The sequence below is a fragment of the Cnephaeus nilssonii genome (genome assembly GCF_951640355.1).
Source record: "Cnephaeus nilssonii genome assembly, chromosome: 6".
NCBI lineage: Eukaryota > Metazoa > Chordata > Mammalia > Chiroptera > Vespertilionidae > Cnephaeus > Cnephaeus nilssonii.
Window position 1 is genome coordinate 89,167,063 of NC_137077.1, and position 20,791 is coordinate 89,187,853.

The window sequence follows — 20,791 nt, forward strand, 5'->3', positions numbered from 1 at the left end:
GGAGCAGACAGACAAAGAAAAATAACTCGAGTAAATTAAACAGCAAGGCAGCAGGTTGCCTCTTGAGAGGTCTCTCAGTTCTCTCCCTCTCGCTCTCCTTCCAGCCCTTCCGCCAACCAGGGTTCAGAGGCCCATCCTGACAGCCCAGCCACCCCTAGGACAGAGTGGGCCCTTGGGGTACTGGCCTGGCCTGGAATCAAGGGCCCAGGGAGCCCGCGGCAGGCCCAGAAGCCCCTCAGAAGCAAGGGGTTGTCTGTGTCTAAAGGCTGGAGGCCAGGGCCTCGGCAAAGGAGGGTCACTTTTCCCCAGGACGGGGGCCTGCACTTCTGAGGAGAAACTGGCCCAGCATGGACTTTCTTAGGAAGCAAGGAAAGGGCACTGGCTCAGCCCTTAGGGATCCACACAGCCTGGCAGCCAAGGCCCCCCCTGCCCACACCTAATGTAAATGGGTCCATGCCCATATGGGCACACTGGGTTCCAGTGGGTCCACTACAGCCAAGGAGGCTATATTTATTGCCCATGTGACCTGAACCCTCAACGTAACACCTTCCCCCTCCACAACTCAGTCTGCCTAAAAGCAAAATAAGGCTAATGACAGTCTGGCAAAGCTCTCTGAGATGTTCAGACACAGATATAAAATACTGGTCACGCAAACGGCTGAAGCTGGCTCCTCCTGTCCAGAGAGACTCACCTAAGCCAGTCTGAGTACCCAGGGTGGGTTTGGACATCTCTGCGGGAAGGAAAGGGTCTCCCGTCTCCTCACATCTATCCACAGGGATCTAGGCAAGTGTGAGAGCTCTGCTCAATGCCCTGCCCCCAAAACCTACTTTCACATCTCCGTGGTTGAAGCAGAAACCAGAAGGCTCTGTCCATCAGAGGATGATCGGCCTAGCTCGAGCGTCCCCACAGGGCAGACAAACCCAAGCAAGCAAATCTGCTCAAACTCCTGTCAGTCAAATGCCGACGCACAGGCTTGAAGACCAGCCCCTGGCCTGGCGAGGGAGGGCCTGCCCAGGAGGGTCCTCCCAGCACAGGATTCTGGGAGGCAGCCCAGGCCAGAGCGGCATGAGGAAGGGCAGGGTAATGGACAGGCAGACAGTGAGTGGGTCAGATGGGTCAGCCACTGGGAAAATGGGGCCAGCTCTCCATACCCTGGACGTCTCAGTAAACCCCCTGACAGAGGAATGAGCCTGAACAAGCCAGGAAGGTCGTGGGATGGATCTGTAGAGGCATCTGTAGTTCCTACTGGGCCAACCGCTTTTCTCCCGCTGACCCACCGCAGAGCCTCGGGAATGTCGGAGGGGCTGCTGGAGTTAAAGGAGCAGTCACCTCCCACCACCACACTTCCTGGACAGTCATAAGTGGGGTTCTGGCAGGCAGCCTGCAGGAACCATAATCATGTACTTATACACTTACGGTGGCTGCCTGTGTGGAGAAATACCTGAGGGAGCAAACTCTGTGCAGCTTCATGGCCCACTCAGCAACAGGAAGGCGGGAAGATGGGGGCCGAAACAGACAGACACAGAGAACAGCAGGAAGTGAAAGAAGGGAAAACAAGATAGTAATCCCAGCTTATGAGCATCACCCTTTACAGACATCAGAGAACTTTCTTGAACAACATCTCAGTGTATCCTCCTGCCAATTTTCCCAGATTGGCCAGCTATGTATTAAAGGTTTATTCCCATTTTACAGATGAGAAACTGAAGTCAAACATCCTCACAGGAAGGCAGAGCTGTGAGGGGAACCCACACTCTCAGTAAAACCTTCTCCACACTCCCCCCTGGTCCTTCTCACAAAGTCAGAGCAAGGCAGAGGCAGGGGCTCTAAGAGGACAGGGAGACCCCGCCAGCAACAGCGGGGAGCCTGGCGTGAACACCACTGCCCGTGGACATGCATGTGCTTTCCCGTTGGTGACCCCACCCCTGATGCTGATCCTCAGGGCCACACAGAGGGGGCAGGGTAGGTTCCTGAATTCACAATGAAAAGGCCATTGAAGGGGAAGCTCAGAGCCATGGGTTTAGTAGGGTTTGGAGGAGGTTGTTTGCTTATCTGTTTGGTTTCTCAAGGGGTGGCAGCTGGGAGTACCAGCGGATGAGGAAGGTGGCTAGGCCTGCCCCAGACAGGTGGGAGGCAAAGTGGTGCCAGGGAGCAGCAAAGACACCGTTCAAGGGCTTTGGCGAAAGCAGGAAGCAAAAGGAAAGCTCTTCCTAAGGATGAGTGTGGAGGGCGGAATTGGAACAATTCATAATTAAGACTTCTAACAATAGGCAGGAGCCAGGCAGTTGTGTCAAACAAGGTGCTGAGCTCCTCTCCCCAGAGCATTAATAAAGCAGCCGCCCCCTCATTACCTGCTTCCAAGGTGACAGCCATCCCAGGCAGGGGAGGGGCAGGAAAACCAGCTCACTGAGTGGCTGAGTGCTAGCCATGACTTCCATCTCTTCCTGCCCTGAAGTGAGAACGGGGGTAACAGGGAAGATTCTCTCCCTGCCACTGAGCAAGGAATCTGAGGTCTAGAGTCGAAGCCCACAGGGAAACGTCCACGAACCCCGGAGCTCCCGTGCCAGCACCCAGCCCTGCAGCAAAGCAGCTGCCGCCTCCCAGGGCTGTGAGCCTCCAGGCCGAGCAGCATCTGGGGCAGTTTTGTGAGGTTCAGGCAGTGAGTTCCCCAGCACACCGAGGACTCACCCAGCCCTGCCCAATGGGTCCTCGCTCACCCTGAGCCTCAGTTTCCCACTTATGAAACGCAATCATTGCTGGTCCCTCACTTTACCAAGGACACTATGAGGATGATAAAGTACCTCAAGAATCATCAGCTCCTTCAAAACACAAAGGGAAAAAAAGAAGTGTATAAAAATGACAGGATGTCAGAGCACAAAGGGATGAGCTGGTCCTAGTCTATCATTGTCCAGATGCGAAAACTTAGGTCCAGAGAGGAAAAGTAACTTGCTCAGGGTCACCCAGCAAATTAGCAGCACAGCTGGGACTAGAACTCAGGTCTCTGTGACCCATCCCCTGCTCTTTTCCACTCTGCCACGCTGATCCCAGACACAAATGAGTTAACTGGTGTATACCTTACATGAAAAGTGTGACAAATGCACTTCTAGAACAGGGGGAGGGGTGGCGGGGTGGGGGGTGGGGAGACACACACATAGACTATGTGGCTGGGCACACCCGGATGTCACAGGCTACTGGAGGGGCTGTCCAGCACACACTGGCCCACCCAACCCTAACGGGGTGTGAGGAGCCCCCATCTAAGGGGAAGAGAACAAACCAGCACTGCCGAGAACCTGTCAGTCTTCCTCCCACAGCTCCTGAGTCAGACCCAGCCCTCTCCAGAGCAGAGTGGCTCTTTGTGAAGCATGCTCCTTTCACACAGACTCCCCTCCTCCCAGCAGGCAGGCTGAGAAAGGGGCAGAGGAAGGGGGGCTCGAGGGGAGGGGAGGCAAGGGGGCTCAATTCTCTTTGGCTGCCATAAATGGTAATAAATCCAGCACCTTGTGCGCTCAGCTCTTCTGACTGCACCCATGTCCACCCCCTCCTGTGGGTCCCCCAACCTCATCCCCACCAGCCCCCAGGGCCCCAGAGAAGCAGTCAGGATGGGTGTCCTAAATGGCTGAGACATCACAGAGCTCTTGCCAGGAGCCCAGGCTCATCGGCCTGACAAGCTGCCACCCTGATTTGGGTCTGAGGAGTTCCTGGCCACAGGCAGGGGGAGCTTCCTTGAGTGGGTGGGGGTACAGTCAGCCCTCGGAACATGACCGACCTCCCAGACACACACTGGGGGCTGCTGCTCACTGCAGGGAGCACAGAGAGCTCGGGATCCTTCCCACCACCCCCTTAGCTCCCCTGCAATCGGACAGCTCAGGCCATATCGCCACGCTCCCCGACCTCATGGTATTACCCAGACCTTCCACCTGGCAGTCACTAACACCTGCCAGGTCAAGGGGTCCTTGCCAGCCAGCACACTGCTCTGCTGAAGCAGTTCCTTTCCCACCACTATCTGGTATAGGCCCTTTGGCATTAGCTCCTTTCTCTGGTCTCTAATATCACCTTGTTCTGCCTGCCTCCTCCTCCTCCACCCTGCCCGCTCCTTCGGCTAGTCCAGAACCCTTCGCCTGACTGGCCTCCTCCATGAAGCCTGCTCTGCTCAGAAGACAGATGGCAGGTGCTGGACACCCCGAATGTCCTCCATGGTCAGCAAGAGCACTCAGCACCGTGAGGGGTACGACAGGTACTCAGCACCGCTCTCCCCTTCCATACCAGAGAGACATCCCCCCTGTCGTGCACACCTACTCCTCCAGGCTCATCTCATTCATCGGGTCAGCACACGCGGCAGCAGCGAGCAAGAGTGAAGGTCCTGCCCGGGTTCTCATCCTACAGACCTCAGGCTCCCTGCTCACCATGCCTCCCACCTTCAGTTGGGCCTGGAAGGCACCCCTCCTCCTCTCTACATGCTAGATCCCATTCCCCCTTCGAGGATCAGCTCCTGTCCTGCCTCTTGCACTGAACTTTTTCCACCCAGCTGGCCCTACGCCTGAACCACTGGTGCTCCCAGAGTTCGCACTTCCTGAAAGCCAAGGCAAACGGGGAAACACACCAGATCATGTAATACTCCACACTGTTTCCGAGTGCCTACTACATGTGCGAGGCACTCTGACAGCAGCGTTCTCACCTAAGCCCCACTACCTTCAGATGGAGGATGAGGAACCAGGGACCGGACACCGAGGATTGTCTGTAAAATGCACTACCCCTCTGGCCAACTGCACACATGGGCTCTCTCTGGTTGCTACACTGCCTTCCTGCACACTTGCCTGAACAGCAAGACGGAAAGTTCCTTGAGAGCAGGGACATAGTTCATTCTTGTTTACCCTACAGCGTGTAGCAGGGGGTCAGCAAACCACAGGCCACCTCAGGACTCACTGGATAATCACTGGGAACATATTTTGGGAATTCAGAGACTCAGGGCTGAGGAACGTCAAGAAACTCCAGGGCAGAGGACACATACATCCTAGACCAGCGGTCACCAACCGGTGGTCCGCAGACCCCTGGTGGTCTGTGAGGTCCGAAAGGTTGGCAATTGCTGCCCTAGACCCGGGGTCAGCAAACTGCGGCTCGCGAGCCACATGCGGCTCTTTGGCCCCATGAGTGTGGCTCTTCCACAAAATAACACGGACTGGGCGAGTCTATTTTGAAGAAGTGGCGTTAGAAGAAGTTTAAGTTTAAAAAATTTGGCTCTCAAAAGAAATTTCAATCATTGCACTGTTGATATTTGGCTCTGTTGACTAGAGTTTGCCGACCACTGCCCTAGACCATCGGTTGGCCCTGTCAGCAGACCCATGGCAGTCACTGGGATGGTGAGAAGCGGTGAGTGTGGCTTGCCAGGAGATGCCCCAAAGGGTGTCCTGGGTCTGGGGCAACCTGCCCCTGAGCAACTCAGACATACGTAGATGGTATGGCAGGCACTGAGCAGATCAGAGGAGCCCCGAGGCTGCTGAATTCACCCGCAGAGGCGGTCAGGGTGGCCCTGGAAACACAGCCAGAACTGCCGGGTTGGGCTGCTTTGCTTCCCTGGGTCATAGCCTCCCCATCTGCTCCTGACGGCTCTCTCCAGGAGGTAGGGAGAATGTGCCTCAGGGGATGGACAAATCCCAGCAGTGGCATCTGGCATCTGGGGGCTAAAACACTTAAGCAGATATCTCCTGTTTCTGCCCTTCCCCCTTCTTTTGGCATCAGCACCCCTGTTTTTCTTTAGGGAATTCTCCTCCTCCCGGTGCATCCAGCTTGTCCCATCAATCAAGGTGCTCTGCTCTCCCCTCGCCACAGGTGGGCACGTGACCAGCCAGGCCCTCTTCTAGGAAGCCAACTCTTGAGTAGTGAGAGCCACGGGCCAAAACAGCAGGAGGTGATGCATCCTGACAGAGTAATGTGACCAAGCTCATCATTAGGCCCTGACGCCTAGAGGCCCAGAGCAGCCTGGCTCCTGTCCCTGTGTGTGGCCTGTTGCTCAGCTTTCTGTTCTAGCCTCTGAGCTAACCTTGTATCCTTCATAGATACTGAAAGATCCACAGGAAAACAAGGGTGTGGATCAGAAAAGCAGGGAAAAGAAAGCTGGGCCAGCAAAAACAAGAGATGTCTGCTAAAGTGATTTGTCCCCCACATACCAAACAACACTGCTGAGCTTTTTTCATAAATTAAGAGATAAATAGGTAGTTATAACAGGGTGTCCCCAAAAATGTATACACACTTTAACAGCTGATAGCTCAATTTTGAAAATGAAATGTATTTTAATAAACACTGCCTTTATAATTATTCAAAGTGTGTGTATACATTTTGGGGGGGACACCTATATATCTGTGCTCCTAAGTTAGCTATGGTTGGTATATAGTGCTTGCAATCTAAGAGACTAGCTTATCAGGAATCCATCTAGGAAATGAGATGCTTAAAATGAGGATGCAGCTTACACCCAAGGGTCACACACACTGGGAGAGAATCTAGCTAAATATACATATTCATATGTATGTATAAATATATACATACATACTTAGACTATTAATGTGCTTTAAATGTCTATATATTCATGCATACATACACACATACTTATATATAAATACAGTATGTATGTTTATAGACATTGTGCACACATATACATACAAATATACATAAGTGTGTATGTGGGGAGCAGAGAGCTCTAAGAACTTACAATTTGGATACCTAAAGGGAAGATGCAAATGCATAACCAGGCAGCGAAAGATAAAGATCACAGAAGAAAAAAAAAGAAACACCCTCAGGAACTTACCCCGCCCTCTGTGTTACCCACAGAATCTTCACAAAGAGACAGACACATACCATCTGACCCTAGCCCTTCTGGCTCTGGCTGGCAAACGGGTCTACTCTGTAACCACAGGGTCTTGTACCCTGAGATTTTTGAAAGGGCATTCCCTGCCCTGGGGGAGGAACTGCACCCACCACTGCCCCACTTAAGCACAGGCCCCATGGAGCCCCTAGTTAGGCACAAGGATGGAAGCTGCCACATGACCAAGCAGGGCTTTGTTTAGGGAGTTCTGTACTGATCTGGCTGGCCTCATCGATCATCATGGAGTGATTGAGTTACAACCACCTACACCAAGAGTCTACCCAAAACTAGACCACAGGGCAACATGGTCAACCAAGTGCCAGGACGCCAAACTCCACAGCTCCTCAGATCTCTGGAAATGAATGCAAGGAGGTGATGGCATTTTCCAAAGTGCTGGGGGAGAGTGCTGTACGTGGCTAAAAGGAACCACTGGGCAGGCGGCACCCACAAGGGGTTTGCTGGACTAAGGAGAGATGGACACAAAGCCTCCTTCCAAGGCAGTGAGTGTGGGTGGCTGCAGGGGTCCTGTTTGGTTAGGCAGGATATTCCAGTTGGAGGCCAGTATGGCTCCCCAATAGCATGGCACCTTTCCTGTAGAAAAACTCCAATCATTATTTAAAGGGTGTCACCTGCAAGGAGCATCTCATTATTAGCCTGCCCGAAGCCCTGCCCCCTTACCTAGCACTCCTGTGCAATTCAAGTCAGGCCATAATCAACACACATTTCCTGAGCTCCTATTATGAGCAAGCAAGGCAAAGACGAAGGGCTCTAACACTCACCTCTTCCTGCTCATGGCATGGGTGACGATGCCTCTAGCCTCAGTGTCATCATCTACATGTAGATATCACTGTTCACCCACAGTATCTGAGAGGACTTCAAACGCCCAGAGGACTGGGTGTTCACTGATCTGAGGAAGTCCCTGATGATCACTAGGGGTCACCTCCTAACCCACTTCTGTTTGGGGCTGGGGCTGGGGGGAGGAAGGCACAAATTACCAACAGAGTCATATACAAATATGCATAACTCGGGTCCTGTTATCCCAGGCTATACTGCACTAAACTGGTAGTACAGATCCAAGAAAAGTACAGTCTAAAGTCAGCAGGGGAAGGAGCTGGGTCAGGATGACTTTCCAGAGATGGTCACAGAAAAATATGGCTTGGGGGTTTGACTGACCTGGGTTCAAATCCAGCTCTGTCACTTTCCAGCTCAATAATTTGGGGCAAAATATCTAACCTCTCAGAGCTTCCATCTCCTTGGTAGCAAAATGAAAAGAATACCCTGTCTCCTCCTCAGGTGCTGTGGAGAGTGGATGAGGTAACAGGGTGACCCGGGGAAGTGCCTAGTACTGAGCCTGACCACCTGCCCCTATGGCTCTCAGCATCACCACACCTGGTGGGGGCTGGCTGGAAGGGCTGCTGGCCTCCCCCGGGCCTCCAGCCTGAACTCAGAAGGGAGAGGGGTGGTGGGAAAGGATGGAAGAGCAAAAGTCTCTACATAACAAAAGATGTGTAAGACCTTGGGGCTGTGGGGGGGTGGGGGGCATTAAAAAATTTTACAGAAAGACATTAAAGAAGGCCTAATATATGGAGTGTACCATATCCATGAACATAAATACATAATTAGAATACCATTTATATTCATGAATGGAAATACAAAGATAGCAATTCTCCCCAAGGCAATCAATAGATCTAACGCAAAGCCAATCAAAATACCAACAGGGTTTGGGCAAGGAGCAGGGAAATTAATTGTTTGATCAATTTACTTTTAGTGAAACTAAACAAACTGATTCCAAAACTTATGCAAAAGAACAAAGGGCGAAGAACAGCCAAAAGATTCTTGGAAAGCCTAAGAGGAGAGGATTTGCCCTATCAGATGTGGAACTTATTTTAAAGCTGTAGTAATTAAGACAGTGTGGTATAGGGATAGACAAGCAGTGCATTGGGAAAGACACAGGAGGCATTACATATCAGTGGGGAAAGGAGAACTAGCCATCAATGGAGCTAAGACAACTGCTTTGTACTTGAGGGGAAAAGAAATCAGGGCCCTGCCTCACATCATGCACAAATATAAATCCCAGATATATTAAGGACTTAAATGTAAAAAGAAAAACTTTCAGAAATAAGTATAGGAACTCATCTTTAATCATTCAAATTCATTCAACAATTCATGAGTGCCTAGTATGTTGTGACAAGCACTGTCCTATTGCCAGGATATAAAGACACCCATGAGATATTATGTATTTGTTAAATAATACATAATACATAAACCTAACAAAGAAAAGAGACTGAAAATTTGGCTACGTTAAAATAAAAAGTTTCTGTTTGCCAAAGGACCCTATGAAGAAAGTGAAAAGGCAAGCTATAAACTGTGTTTGTGGTACACTTAATAGACAACAGATTAGTATTCAAAACATACCGTATTTTCCGGCGTATAAGACGACTGGGCGTATAGAAGATTTTCCTGGATTAAAAAATCGTCTTATACGCTGGAAAATACGGTAAATAAAATCCTAAAAATTAGTAGGAAAAAGTAAACAACTCAATAGAAAAATTGAACAAAAACATAAACAGGCATTCACAGAAGAGAAAAGAATCTTACCTAATAATAGACAAACATGTAAATTGACTGTACCTCTGCTACACCCACAGCCCATCAGAGTGAGTACGCAAATTAACCCAACAAAGATGGCGGGTTAATTTGCATATGCAGGCGCTGAGCGGCCAGGAGGGGCAGAACACCTGCTATGGGGGGAGGGGGTGGCGGCGGCGGAGGGAGCTACAGGAGCAGTGCATCGGACAGAAGCGAGGACTTGCCAACTTCCGGGCGGCTGGGAATGAAGCCAGGGGAAGGAAGGCCTATTCTTGCACGAATATCGTGCAACAGGCCTCTAGTGATTAATAAGCCTATGAAAAGATGTTCACTAATAATCAGAGAAATGCTAATTAAAAACACAATATAGCAATTTCACACCCACTGTATTGAAAAACGCCCAAAACTTTCCATTTTCAACCAACATTCCACTGGTGGAAATGTCAACTGATATATCCATTTTGGAAAACAATATGGAATTATCTAGTAATGCTGAAATGCATACATCCTAAATCTCAGCAACACCATTCTTTGCTATATACCCCAGAGCAGTTCTCTTCAGAGTGCAGTCCATGGAAATGCTTAACACTTAGGAACTTTTTGTAGCAATTTGATGTCACCAGAACAGCCAAGTTCATGATCAATGAACTCATCTGGATGTGGGTGAGTCACTGCTTTGCGCTGTGTACCAGTCATGCTCAGCAGAGACACACCTGAGAGTTGTAAGTAAAAAGCTAGTCCTTCACAGATGCTTTTAGAAACACTGTCCTAGAAAACCCTTGCATGTGTACACCAGGAGACTAGTCCAAGAATGTTCACAGAAACAAGTTCAAAAAGAAGGAATAGCCCGGAACCCAGGAACCAAGAGGCCACCGGTTCATTTCCAGTCAGGGCACATGCCAGGGTTGCAGACTCAATCCCCAATAGGGGCTGTGCAGGAAGCAGTTGATTGATGATGTTCCTCTCTCATCGATGTTTCTATCTCTCTATCCCTCTCCCTTCCGCTCTAAAAATCAATTTTAAAAAAACATATTTAAAAAGAAGGAATAGGCCTACTGGTTTGGCTCAGTGGATAGAGTGTCGGCCTGTGGACTAAAGGGTCCCTGGTTCGATTCCGGTCAAGGGCATGTACCTTAGTTGCGGGCACATCCCCAGCAGGGAGTGTGCAGGAGGCAGCTGATCGATGTTTCTCTCTCATCGATGTTTCTAACTCTCTCCCCTTTCCCTTCCTCTCTGTAAAAAAATCAATAAAATATTTTTTTTAAAAAAAGAAGAAGGAGTAATAACCCAAATGCTCATGACCAGAAGAATACACTGCAGCACACTCGTATGGAGTACCACCGAGCAGTGATAACAAGTGCACTGTGGCCACACAGATGCACATGGATGAATCAATAAACGTAACTGAATTTTTTAAAAAATTCTGAATGATTCCATCAACCAAAGGTTTAAAACAAACGAAGGCAAATGGTGTGGTGTTGAAGGATGCCTACATATGTGGAAACTATTATAAAGAAATGTACTTAACAAAATTTAAGGTTCTCCCTAGAGAAGATGTTGGAGCTAGGGAGGAATACACAGGGGCTTCATGAGTGTGGCTAACGTTTTATGTCTTAAACTTCGTAGTGGGTACATGTTCATCACGTACTTTTTTAAACTATAGGAATTTACATGATATATTCTACAATTTGAAAAAATTTTAAGTGACCGTTTTCCTGGTTTGTCAAGTGACCTGGACCTGGAGCCCCATGTGCCCTGTCTTTTTGTCAGCTACTCAGTTTCCCCCCACCCCAGTCCAACACTGAGTGTGCCAGGGGCATGACCTGCCCTTGGAGTACCCAGGGCAGAGGGCTATGGGGACCCTGCAATATGCCCATCAGCCTAACTGGCCTGTTTCTGGCCTAGTTCATTGCACCAATAAAGGGAGGCAGGGGAAGGGTGTGGACTGCCCCCGACAGGGACGGCCACAGGTGAGTATACAGCATGGCAGGTACAGCTGCTGGCCCTGGGCTCTGAGACCATTCCCCGCCCCCACTGACCTTTACCTCCATCTTCCAAAAGATCCGCCTAGACCTCCACTTCTCCCTTCTCCTATGTATCCGTAAGACCAGAGGAATTCAGAACCATCGCCAGCCTAAAGGGGCATCTGGGGTTGTTTCCAGGGCTCCACAGCACTGCCCAGCACGGTCACTGCAGCCCCGGGGCATCTAACTCACCTTTGGAAGGGCTACCTGCTCAAATGCTCTCACTGCAGGAAGTGCAGTGACAATAGCTGCTAGTCACTGAGTCTAACCTGCCAGGCCTCCTGCTAAGCAGTGTCCCTACATAAGGCATGTATTACCTCCTCTGGGCCTCTTCATAGCCCTGAAAGATGACTGATTCTGCCATACGAGAGGAAACCAAGGCACCAAGAGGTTAAGGAAACCTTCGAAACTAGGCCTCTTTCCTGGAGACTGACTCAGGCCAGTGGGAGGAGAGGGAAGGGAGCATGGCCTCTGCTCATGTAAACAGCTGCCTGTTGAGTTGAATCTACACCCTAGTGAAGATCCCCTGGAGCAGGGAAAGCTCTCTGAAGGCAGAGCCATGTCTCTGTCCTCCTTGGCCAGTCACTCACCCATCCCACCCACCCCAGCCACTCAAACAGGGCCTTCATGCAAGGTACTAATGCAGTAAGCAACACAACTCAAGGGAGAAGGCCTGGAATTTCAGCCCTCACCTGAAGTCCTAGTTAGAGAAAAGGTAGCGGGTAAAAGCCATATGTCTACCCTGGGCTACTCCCCCAGCTGCAGACCTGCTCACCTTCCGACCATGTGCCATTGTTAACATCCCTGCCCCAACCCCCACCACTTCTGCTAGCAGATTAGCTTTCAAATGTGAGCAGGGACAAAGCTGGCTCAGAAGACTTAACTCTGCCCGATGGGTTTAGCTCAGCTTCAAAGCTTCCTAACTGGAACCAAATAAGCAGGCAGATCGCAGCTAGAAGAGAGAGGCTGGAAGGGGGAGCGAACGGGGGAGGGGAGCTTTCTGTAAGCTGGATTACCTACAGCAACAGCCTACAGCCTGAGGGGCATCGCAAGACCTGTCATGGTGGTCACTGCCAGAAAAACAACTCTCCCTTTCCTCAGAGACTGGAGACAAACGGCAGAGCATCCCCAGGCACTGGTCACACGTCACAGCAGAGCCACCTCATCCTCAGAGCCCATGCAAGCTCACCACCCCAGGAAGTCCCTCCCCACTGGCACCATCCGGACGGATTCCCCACCCCCTCCCACTTGTTTCTCTGTGCTCAGCCCACTGCACACATGCAAGGGGCCCTGCCCTCCTATTGGACTGCAGGCTCTCCCCCAGCACAGGCTCTGGGTGGACTTGTGTCTACCTCTCCACCTTTCTTCCTTGCCCAGACCCCCATCCTCATCTATCCAGCAAACTCCTATTCATCCTTCAAACTCCAGGTGTCACTTGCTCTACTCTGTTATCTCTGTATCTTGTCTCTATTAAGCAGTATTAATTACTCCATTAAGTAGCTCTGCCAGCACCTACTGCTCAGAACTGTTTATGTTTCTGACTCCTCCATGGAACTCAGAGCCACTCAAGGGCCTGTGACAGCTGGTACTCAATAAATGCATGAGTATGCACTAGCCACAGAGTATCCGATCAGCCCTTTCAATAGAAGAAACAGAAAAGACACATAATTCACTAATTCTTTTTCCCAAGCTAGGAAACTAACTCCTAACAGGAACGCAGCTTGTTTTTTCCCTCCCATTTCTGATGGGAGCAAACATTTGAAGAGCGGGCCGAAACCAGTTTGGCTCAGTGGATAGAGCGTCGGCCTGCGGACTCAAGGGTCCCAGGTTCGATTCCGGTCAAGGGCATGTACCTTGGTTGCGGGCACATCCCCAGTGGGGGGTGTGCAAGAGGCAGCTGATCGATGTTTCTCTCTCATCGATGTTTCTGTCTATCCCTCTCTCTTCCTCTCTGTAAAAAATCAATGAAATATATTTTTTAAAAAACAAAAAACACTTGAAGAGCGGGAGTCGGCCATCATTTCGGGGTGAGGAAAGAAAAGGAGAAGCTGATTCAGGCCACCCAGGTGCTGGGTCCAGCCTGCTGCTGCCCCTCCTCAGAATGCTGGGGAAGGTGAGGTGGCCGTGCTCTCACCCCTCCCCTGCAGCCCTGTGTTCAAAGGCTTGGTGGAGGACGAGCCAGATGACCTCTCCATTCCACGACTTCCTGGCCCAAGAAAGCTGATCTGCTCTGTGTGAGCCCAGTCAGCCCGTCCTCACCAACTGGAGCCTCCAGTGCACTCAGCGGGCATTCAGTAAATAGTTGTGGCATGAGTGAACGGACTCAACTGGGTCCCCAGCAGCCCAGTATGCCCCAGAACTGGCTGCCACGGGCAGGCAGGCACATGGAGGTAGGGCAGGGGGAGGGCGAGCCCCAACCCAAGGTGAGCCCTCCCTCCCCACCCCCCTGTAGACTCCTCCCAGCCCACCATCCTCAGAGGAGGTGGATGGTGTTTTCTGTGCTCCTCACCGCCCAGTGGAATGGAGGACAGACCTGTGTCCCTTTCCTCAAGGCAGTGACAGGGCTCACCCTGTTTCTGCTGGGACTTTCTATTCTCTACCCTCTTCCTCCCCACCCACTCTTGATTGACACCAATGCTGGCTTTGACATGATTTAAAAATAGATATTAAGACAAAGAAGTTTAATTTTTAATGCTTTGGAAAGGAAGTGAACAGAGGGCCAGCATTCCCTCATAGCCATGTTCCACGGTCTCAGAGCATTAGCCAGGACCTTCCCCTGTGCCCATCCCCCCAGGCGGAGCCATGCCTGACCCACCAGAACATCTACTTGTAGCAGCCATGGGGCGGCTGGGGGGAACAGCCCAATGACTCATTACACCTGGGCACTTCGGGAAGCCCCTGAATGCCTCTTGCTGCCAAGCTTAGCCTGGATCTCCTGTTTGGAGAGGCCAAGCCTCAACCTGCCATGCCCCCTTAGTCCATTCACCACTTCCATTCCCAGACAGAAGCCACCCCACAGCTTCCTTAGGACACCCCAAGCCGTCTAGCACCAACTGTGTACAGACCCCTGTCCTGGCACCACAGACCTCAGAGGCACATACATGCAGCCACGCCAGTACCAAACACATGCCTCAAACGTGGCTGGAGAGCTTTAACCAAACTGCCTGCTCCCAGAGGGGCCGAGCCACAGAGGTCTGACCCCACTTAGGGGAGGTTAATCAGGGCCCCCACCCGGTCCCCTGGCTGTGGCAGCCCTGTGCCAACCTTTCCCCTGCTCCAGCAGGCACACTGAACACTGCCTCCTTAGCTCACTGGCCTTTATTAAGGAGAACTCCACAAGGAATAGACTCTCCATTGGGGCCAGAATGTCACTGCTCCGACAACCTTGACTTAAAGTGATGGGACAGCTCTGCTAGCAAGCATGAAAAGTGACCATTATCTGGAGTGGCAATTACTGGTATGCCAGCAACCCCAGCCCCACCCCCACCCCTCCATATCAGACAGCAACTTGACTTGGGTTGGGAGAAGCTGGGCTGGGATCCGATTTGCTCTCTGGAGAAGGGGACATAGGCCCCCAGCACTCAGAGCCCATGCTATACGCTCCCTCCCCTTCTCAGAGTAAAGAGCTCTGGGCCCCCTTTGTTGGGGCTTAGATTCACTTAATCTCTACCTGGAGGGTTCCACCAAATGGCCCTGGGAGGACTCGGAGATGGGCTGACTGAGGGGAATAGTGCTGGGAGAAATAACTGGGGCCGGGCCCTTCAGGATGGGGAAACTTCTGTCCCAATTAGGGCTTCTATTTCCTTTCCTCCGAGAAGCCAGCATCCTCTGGGCTGTGAGAATCAGAATGAGGTATGCAGGAGATAAGAGGAGGTGGGCTCCGTCAGGCATTACCACCGACTGCCCCCTCCTCAACCCCTGCCATCAACATCAGGCCCTCCAAAATGCTGCCCTGAGGGCTAACATGGTTAGGACCATCTGGTTGAAGTCGGCAGTGGCAGGAGCAACCTGGACCCCCCACCCCCACCCCGAAGCAGGCAGGCACCCAGCAGCCTGTAAGGCACCTGCCCTTTTCTCGGTAAGGAAGAGGAATGCTGGCAGAATAGCTCTGCCTCCCACCCTGTCCTCGCTCATGTCACCCAAGGCCTCACCAGTACCAACACCCTAGAAGCTCCACCCAGTGGCAAGGGACCAGGGACTCTCATGCCTGAGAGAGGCTGCAGAGCAAGGCACTGCAGCGTAAGAACCCCGCCGGCAGGCTGAGGAGGCTGGGGGCAGGTGGCAGCAGTGGGTTTGGAGAACTACCAGGTAGGCTCCGGGATCTAAGGAAGATCTCTGTCTATGTATTGCAGGCCTCACATTCAACTCTAATGCCTCAGAAAAGCCTCCTTTTGGGATCTGGGCCATGAGACTAGAAAAAGTGATGGCTACATAATTCCTGACCATTGCTCTGGGTCCTGGAGGAGTTGACTCTCACCAGCCCTGCATCCCTCCTCACTCTACCCCGTCCCCTTCCCTCTCTGTGCACTAGAAAGAGCAGAGGTCTCCCAGAGGTCCTGTCCCACCTGCCTGAGGCCCGAGCACTTTCTCTTCTCACCTGGCTCTTTCCTCCACTCCTTCTCCCATATCAGGCCGAATCACCTGGCCACAGGAAGTCATCATGCAAGTGGAGCTCAGTGACCCGCCGTGCCCCAATCCTGGCTAACACCCTGCAGCACCTGCTCTCCCACCTCCCAACAAACACTCTTACACACAGGCATCCAGTTCTCTTTTGCTAAGTTTTCCATTTTTCCTAAGGTCTATGTCTTATTTCATCATCGCATATGCTACTAGCACAAAAGACCTGGACCTTTGAGACTCAATTTTTCCCAGCTCATAGTATGTCATCGGAATTCTGTAACGTCAGAAAAGTCAGAGATTAGGAGAGAATCACTCCTTGCCTGGTAAGAGAGTGGTGGTTTTATTAGGAGAGAAAGCAAGTCTTTTCACTATGGACCAAGAAGCCCTCTCCATCGACCAGCTCATTAACCTCTGCCAAGATTTTCAGGGATGATGAGAGAGCCTCTTGTCACCCCACAGCTGAGGTGCGCTGCTAGGAGAGCCTTCATCTTGGACGAGTCCCTACCAAGTGGGACTCGGGAATCCTGCAGCACAATTAACATGGAGATTTATTGTTCTGGCCTTCAATTCATTTTCTCACAAACATATAACAAATGCCTACTAAGTGCGGAGCACAGACCACTGGGCTATACTATGTGAGGAGGTCCCTAAACCAAGTTGACACCACCCTAGAGAAAGAAGCTGCAGCAGTTATACCCACTCTGGCCAGCAGGTGGCGGGGTGGGGGTGGGAGGAGCAGGGAGCTACTGGCCGAGAAAGACACTGAGTGAGCATCCCAGGAGGGTCTTTCTAGTAAGTGTTAGGATATGCAGAGTGGGGCAAGACAGGAAGGCAGGCTGACTGTAGGCAAGAACAAAGAGGGAAGCTGTAGACAATGAAAGGGCAGCATTGCTGTAATTCATAGGCACCAGAGGAATACACACCCGTGTTTGGCTGACTCTATTGCTGGCAAGTGAGTCAGAGGACCAGGAGCACTTGCCCAATGGTGGCCACAAAATCATTCCTCACATTCCAGTGGTTCTGCCCCTGTGTCCACAAAACCTCACCAAAGGATAGGTAACACGGTGACTGGAGGGCCCCAGACCATGGAGCTATCTGGGAAAATTCAGCTCAAACAACCTCAAACCAGGCTCCTCTGAAGACAAGCAGCAGCCTGTGCATGAGGCAGGGAAGGGGCTCCCTCCCCATAGAGAAGGCAAGGATACAGGATGCCCCATACCTAAGGAAGGGAGTGCATGAGGGAGACCATCTTGACAGCCCCCCCCCAATCCCCCCCGCATTGGGCTGGAAAGGACACCTAGTCCTTAAGGAATGAATGATGCAATTTAGCCAAGGTCACAAAAGAAGCTAACACAGAACCAAGAACCCAGGCTTCTTCCCACCCAACCTGAGTTTTTCCATCCTACACAACCAAAAAGTTTTTCAGTTACAGCTAATCACTTCCCACAAGCGTTGAACACAAAACACAACTGCTTCTACCTGGCTTCACTGTGAATGACTTTCTCCTGCCCCCAGTCCTCCTCCTGGACCACAGGCAGCTGACAGCCTCTAGTCCCTCTAGTCGCAGGAGGACGGGCCCTGGGGCAGAGCCAAACATCTGTGTTGACTTCGTCTGGGCTCTGGTGAAGAAAGGCGGGAGCAGCACTTGGGATGGAGGAACAATTAGATCCGAGGTTAAGAAGTTTTCATGTCTACCTAACTAGTATTTCTTATGACAAGTGTGCAAGCTGCACTCACACGTCCTCCAGAATCAGAGGTTGGAGAATGTTTCCAAGCTGCCCCACCCACTGATACCTTCTCTAGAAAACAACCTCTCACCCAGAATGGAGCACTCCTGATTACCGCCCCCCCCCCCTTTGTCCCCTCTAGTCTCTAGGGTTCTCAGAGCTGGGAGGGCTGGCGGTCCAAGGTGGAGCACATGGCCGCCCGCTCCCCCTGCAATCCCTCAAAAGCAGCTGCCTGCCACCCGATGGCAGCATCCCTCCCACACCCTCCTTTTTCACAGGAGCCCTCACTCAGAGGCATATCTGCAGTCTAGCAAGGGAGTCCCTCAACTTTGGACAGGGGCTATTCCTCCTTTTCCTGGAGTTCACTGACAGGAGTGGGAGGATATGAACTCTACCACTCCCCTATCTCGTGCCTATAAAATGCTGCAGACAGTATTTTTGCATATTCAGGAGGAATAGAAGAAGAAACTCAGAAGACTATTCCCACTTGTGCCAGTCTTCAACGCAGGGTCACAGCTGTTAAAAATTCTGGCCCCGCACCTATTTCTGCAGCTTATCCAGTTAGAGGCACTTCCAGAACGGGTTTCTTACAGGGGAAGGAGGTGGAGGCAAACTTTGCCAGCCTCCTAGGAGTACAGTTAGTCTCTCCTGGAAGAAAGGCAAGTTTGGAGCCTCCATTCAGCCAAAGAGAGAGAAAAGAAGAGGAAGATACATGGACGAGGGGACATAACGATCTTAGGGGGAAAAACCACTTACCGTTGTGCGGAGAGCAGAGCAATGCAGCACCAAAAAGGAAGAGGGTATAGAAGAGGAGAGAAGGCAAAGGGAGGGATAAGCGCAAGGACTTACCCAGAATATCAAATTGAAGAGGAACATCATGTATTTCAAACAGCAGAGGCAGCCCCTGGCCATGTTGCACTTCTTAAATTCTAGGAGGAAAACAAAGGACAGGTCCAGGTAAAACACCACGTACTTGCTGCCTTTCGGAGCATTGTACTTGTCCGTCTTGACTCCAGTCTCCGCGCGGCTCTGGCCCCCGGAGCCCGCGGTGCCATAGAAGGCGCCGGCAGTGAAGCCGCGGCCGAATGGGCGACCCGAGGTGGACGGCTTGGCAAAGTCCGAGTCCTTGCTGTCCAAAGATGGACTCCGGTGGATCGAAGAATCCTCGCTACTCGACTTCTCCATGCTCGAGGCGTTCCCGTGGGGCGCAAGGGGCGGGGGGCATCGCTTCCTGAGAGGGACGGAGGGGGCGCCCCAGTCGGGCGCAGGCGGCAGGAGGCCCGGTGGAGCCTTGCACGCCTCCTCTCTGTACCGGGGCACACTCCGGACCGGACCCCGTAGCACAGGGGCCGCTGCCCTACTCCCAGCCGGCTAGCCCGGGAGGGCTCTGCGGCTCGGCTTTCTGCGCGCTCGCGAATGCTCTCCGGGAACCGGCTGGCCTGCGTAACTTAGCAGACGTCTTTGGGAAGGCTGCAATTTGACTTCTCTTTCCAGAGCGTCAGCTCGCCTCCCCGTGCACTGACCACTCCACGCAAGGCACCAGGGCTCCGGGATCCAGGTTCCCAGGGCACACGCCTCGCCCTACCCAGCCCCAGCACGGAGCCCCGACCACTTTGTGGGCGCTCCACCTCCTTTCGCTCCGCGACTTTGCGGAGCTGCTCGCCAGCCCAGGGCTGGGCGGGCGCGCCGCAAACAGTGCGGGGGGGGATCCGCCGCAGCTACCACCGCTGGGCTTTCCCAGTGAAATCCCAGCCCCGACTCCCGACTCCGAAATCGCCCCGAGCCCCCTCGCCTGGCCCTCAGCCCCGCCCCCTGTTTTGCATTCAACCAATGAGCGCGAGGTCTGCCAGGGGCGGGGGAGGGGAGCCTCCGCCTCCCCCTCCCCAATGACACCATATCTTTAATAGGATTAACGTTCTGGTGTGTGCCTACACCCGTGCGCCTTGAACCCTCATTAAATGTCAAGGGCTCTGGAGCTGGGGGTGAACCAGAACCTCCACGGAAGGCACTGGTCTCTTCTACCGCAGACAAGGGGCGGCAGAAGAGGGGAAGGACTGGAGGTACCAATGACCCAAAGAAACCGGAGGAAAGGGCCGAGGACTGGAGGGGTAAAGAAGCGCGGCCACTGTCGCCCAGGCTGCCTCCCCTGTGCACACGGGCCTGCCAGACCTGGGACACACGGACTCCCAGCTACACACACACACACACACACACACCACGCTTTTGCACACGTGGGTCTGGCTACAACGCTGAGAGAAGGGACCACAGGTGCTGCGTGAGGTGTGGGAAAGGCGCTTGGGGCCTCCGCGGGTCTCGCCGCCCTCCCCGCCCCCTCCGCGTGCACATGCGTGTGTGTGCGCGCGCGCGCGCGCGCCGGCCCTGAGGCTCCGGGAGGCTCCGGCAGCTGCGGGAGTGCCCCTCCCCCGCCCCACGTTGCGGGGTGGGACACTGCGCCGGCTGGGACCCTCGCCAGCCTGAGGAGAGGTGGCCGAGGTGGGGTCCTGCCGGTGCCAAGGATGATGTAGGAGTGCTCTTGGATGCAGGCTGGACCCTCTCCCAGGAAGAGTGCACGTAAGGGACTGGAGAGGGAAACCGCAGGAAGGAGGCTCTCGCTAAGGGCTTGGGAACGTGCAGAGGAGCCTTCATTCTACCGGGAAACACTGCGCTGGGGCAGCGTCCTCTGGGCTTAGGCAGAATTCTGCACTGCTGACCTGGGCTACCAGTTGGCAAACCAAGAAGACTAAAAACTTTGGGGTAGGAGGAGCCCACCTCTCTCTTCTGCCACCAGCACGAGAGTGCTGAGAGCACCTGAGGGCAGGACCAAGTACTAGGAGGCTTAATATCCCCAGCACCTAACACCAGGCTTAGGGGGGGTGCGGGGGAGGCGGGGCGCGATAGGGGGAGCTACACTGGGATGGCTGGATAGAGAATTCATGCTCCCCCATGGGATATGAGTGTGAAATGGCCTCCCGGATCCC

At 52.7% G+C, this 20,791-nt stretch overlaps 1 protein-coding gene across 3 annotated transcripts in view; it reads right to left on the bottom strand.

The window, feature by feature from the left end:
* The window catches only part of TSPAN9 (tetraspanin 9), a 196,976-nt gene that overhangs the window by 66,701 nt on the left and 109,484 nt on the right, over positions 1 to 20,791 (bottom strand). For 2 of the 3 annotated variants that reach the window (XM_079774391.1, XM_079774390.1), the window contains one exon: positions 18,663 to 18,742. In XM_079774391.1, the coding sequence (XP_079630517.1) occupies positions 18,663 to 18,725 (63 nt within the window). In that variant the 5' untranslated portion in view covers positions 18,726 to 18,742. Of the gene's footprint in view, positions 1 to 18,662; positions 19,425 to 20,791 lie in introns of those variants that run through there. The other variant, XM_079774389.1, reaches the window with a different exon arrangement.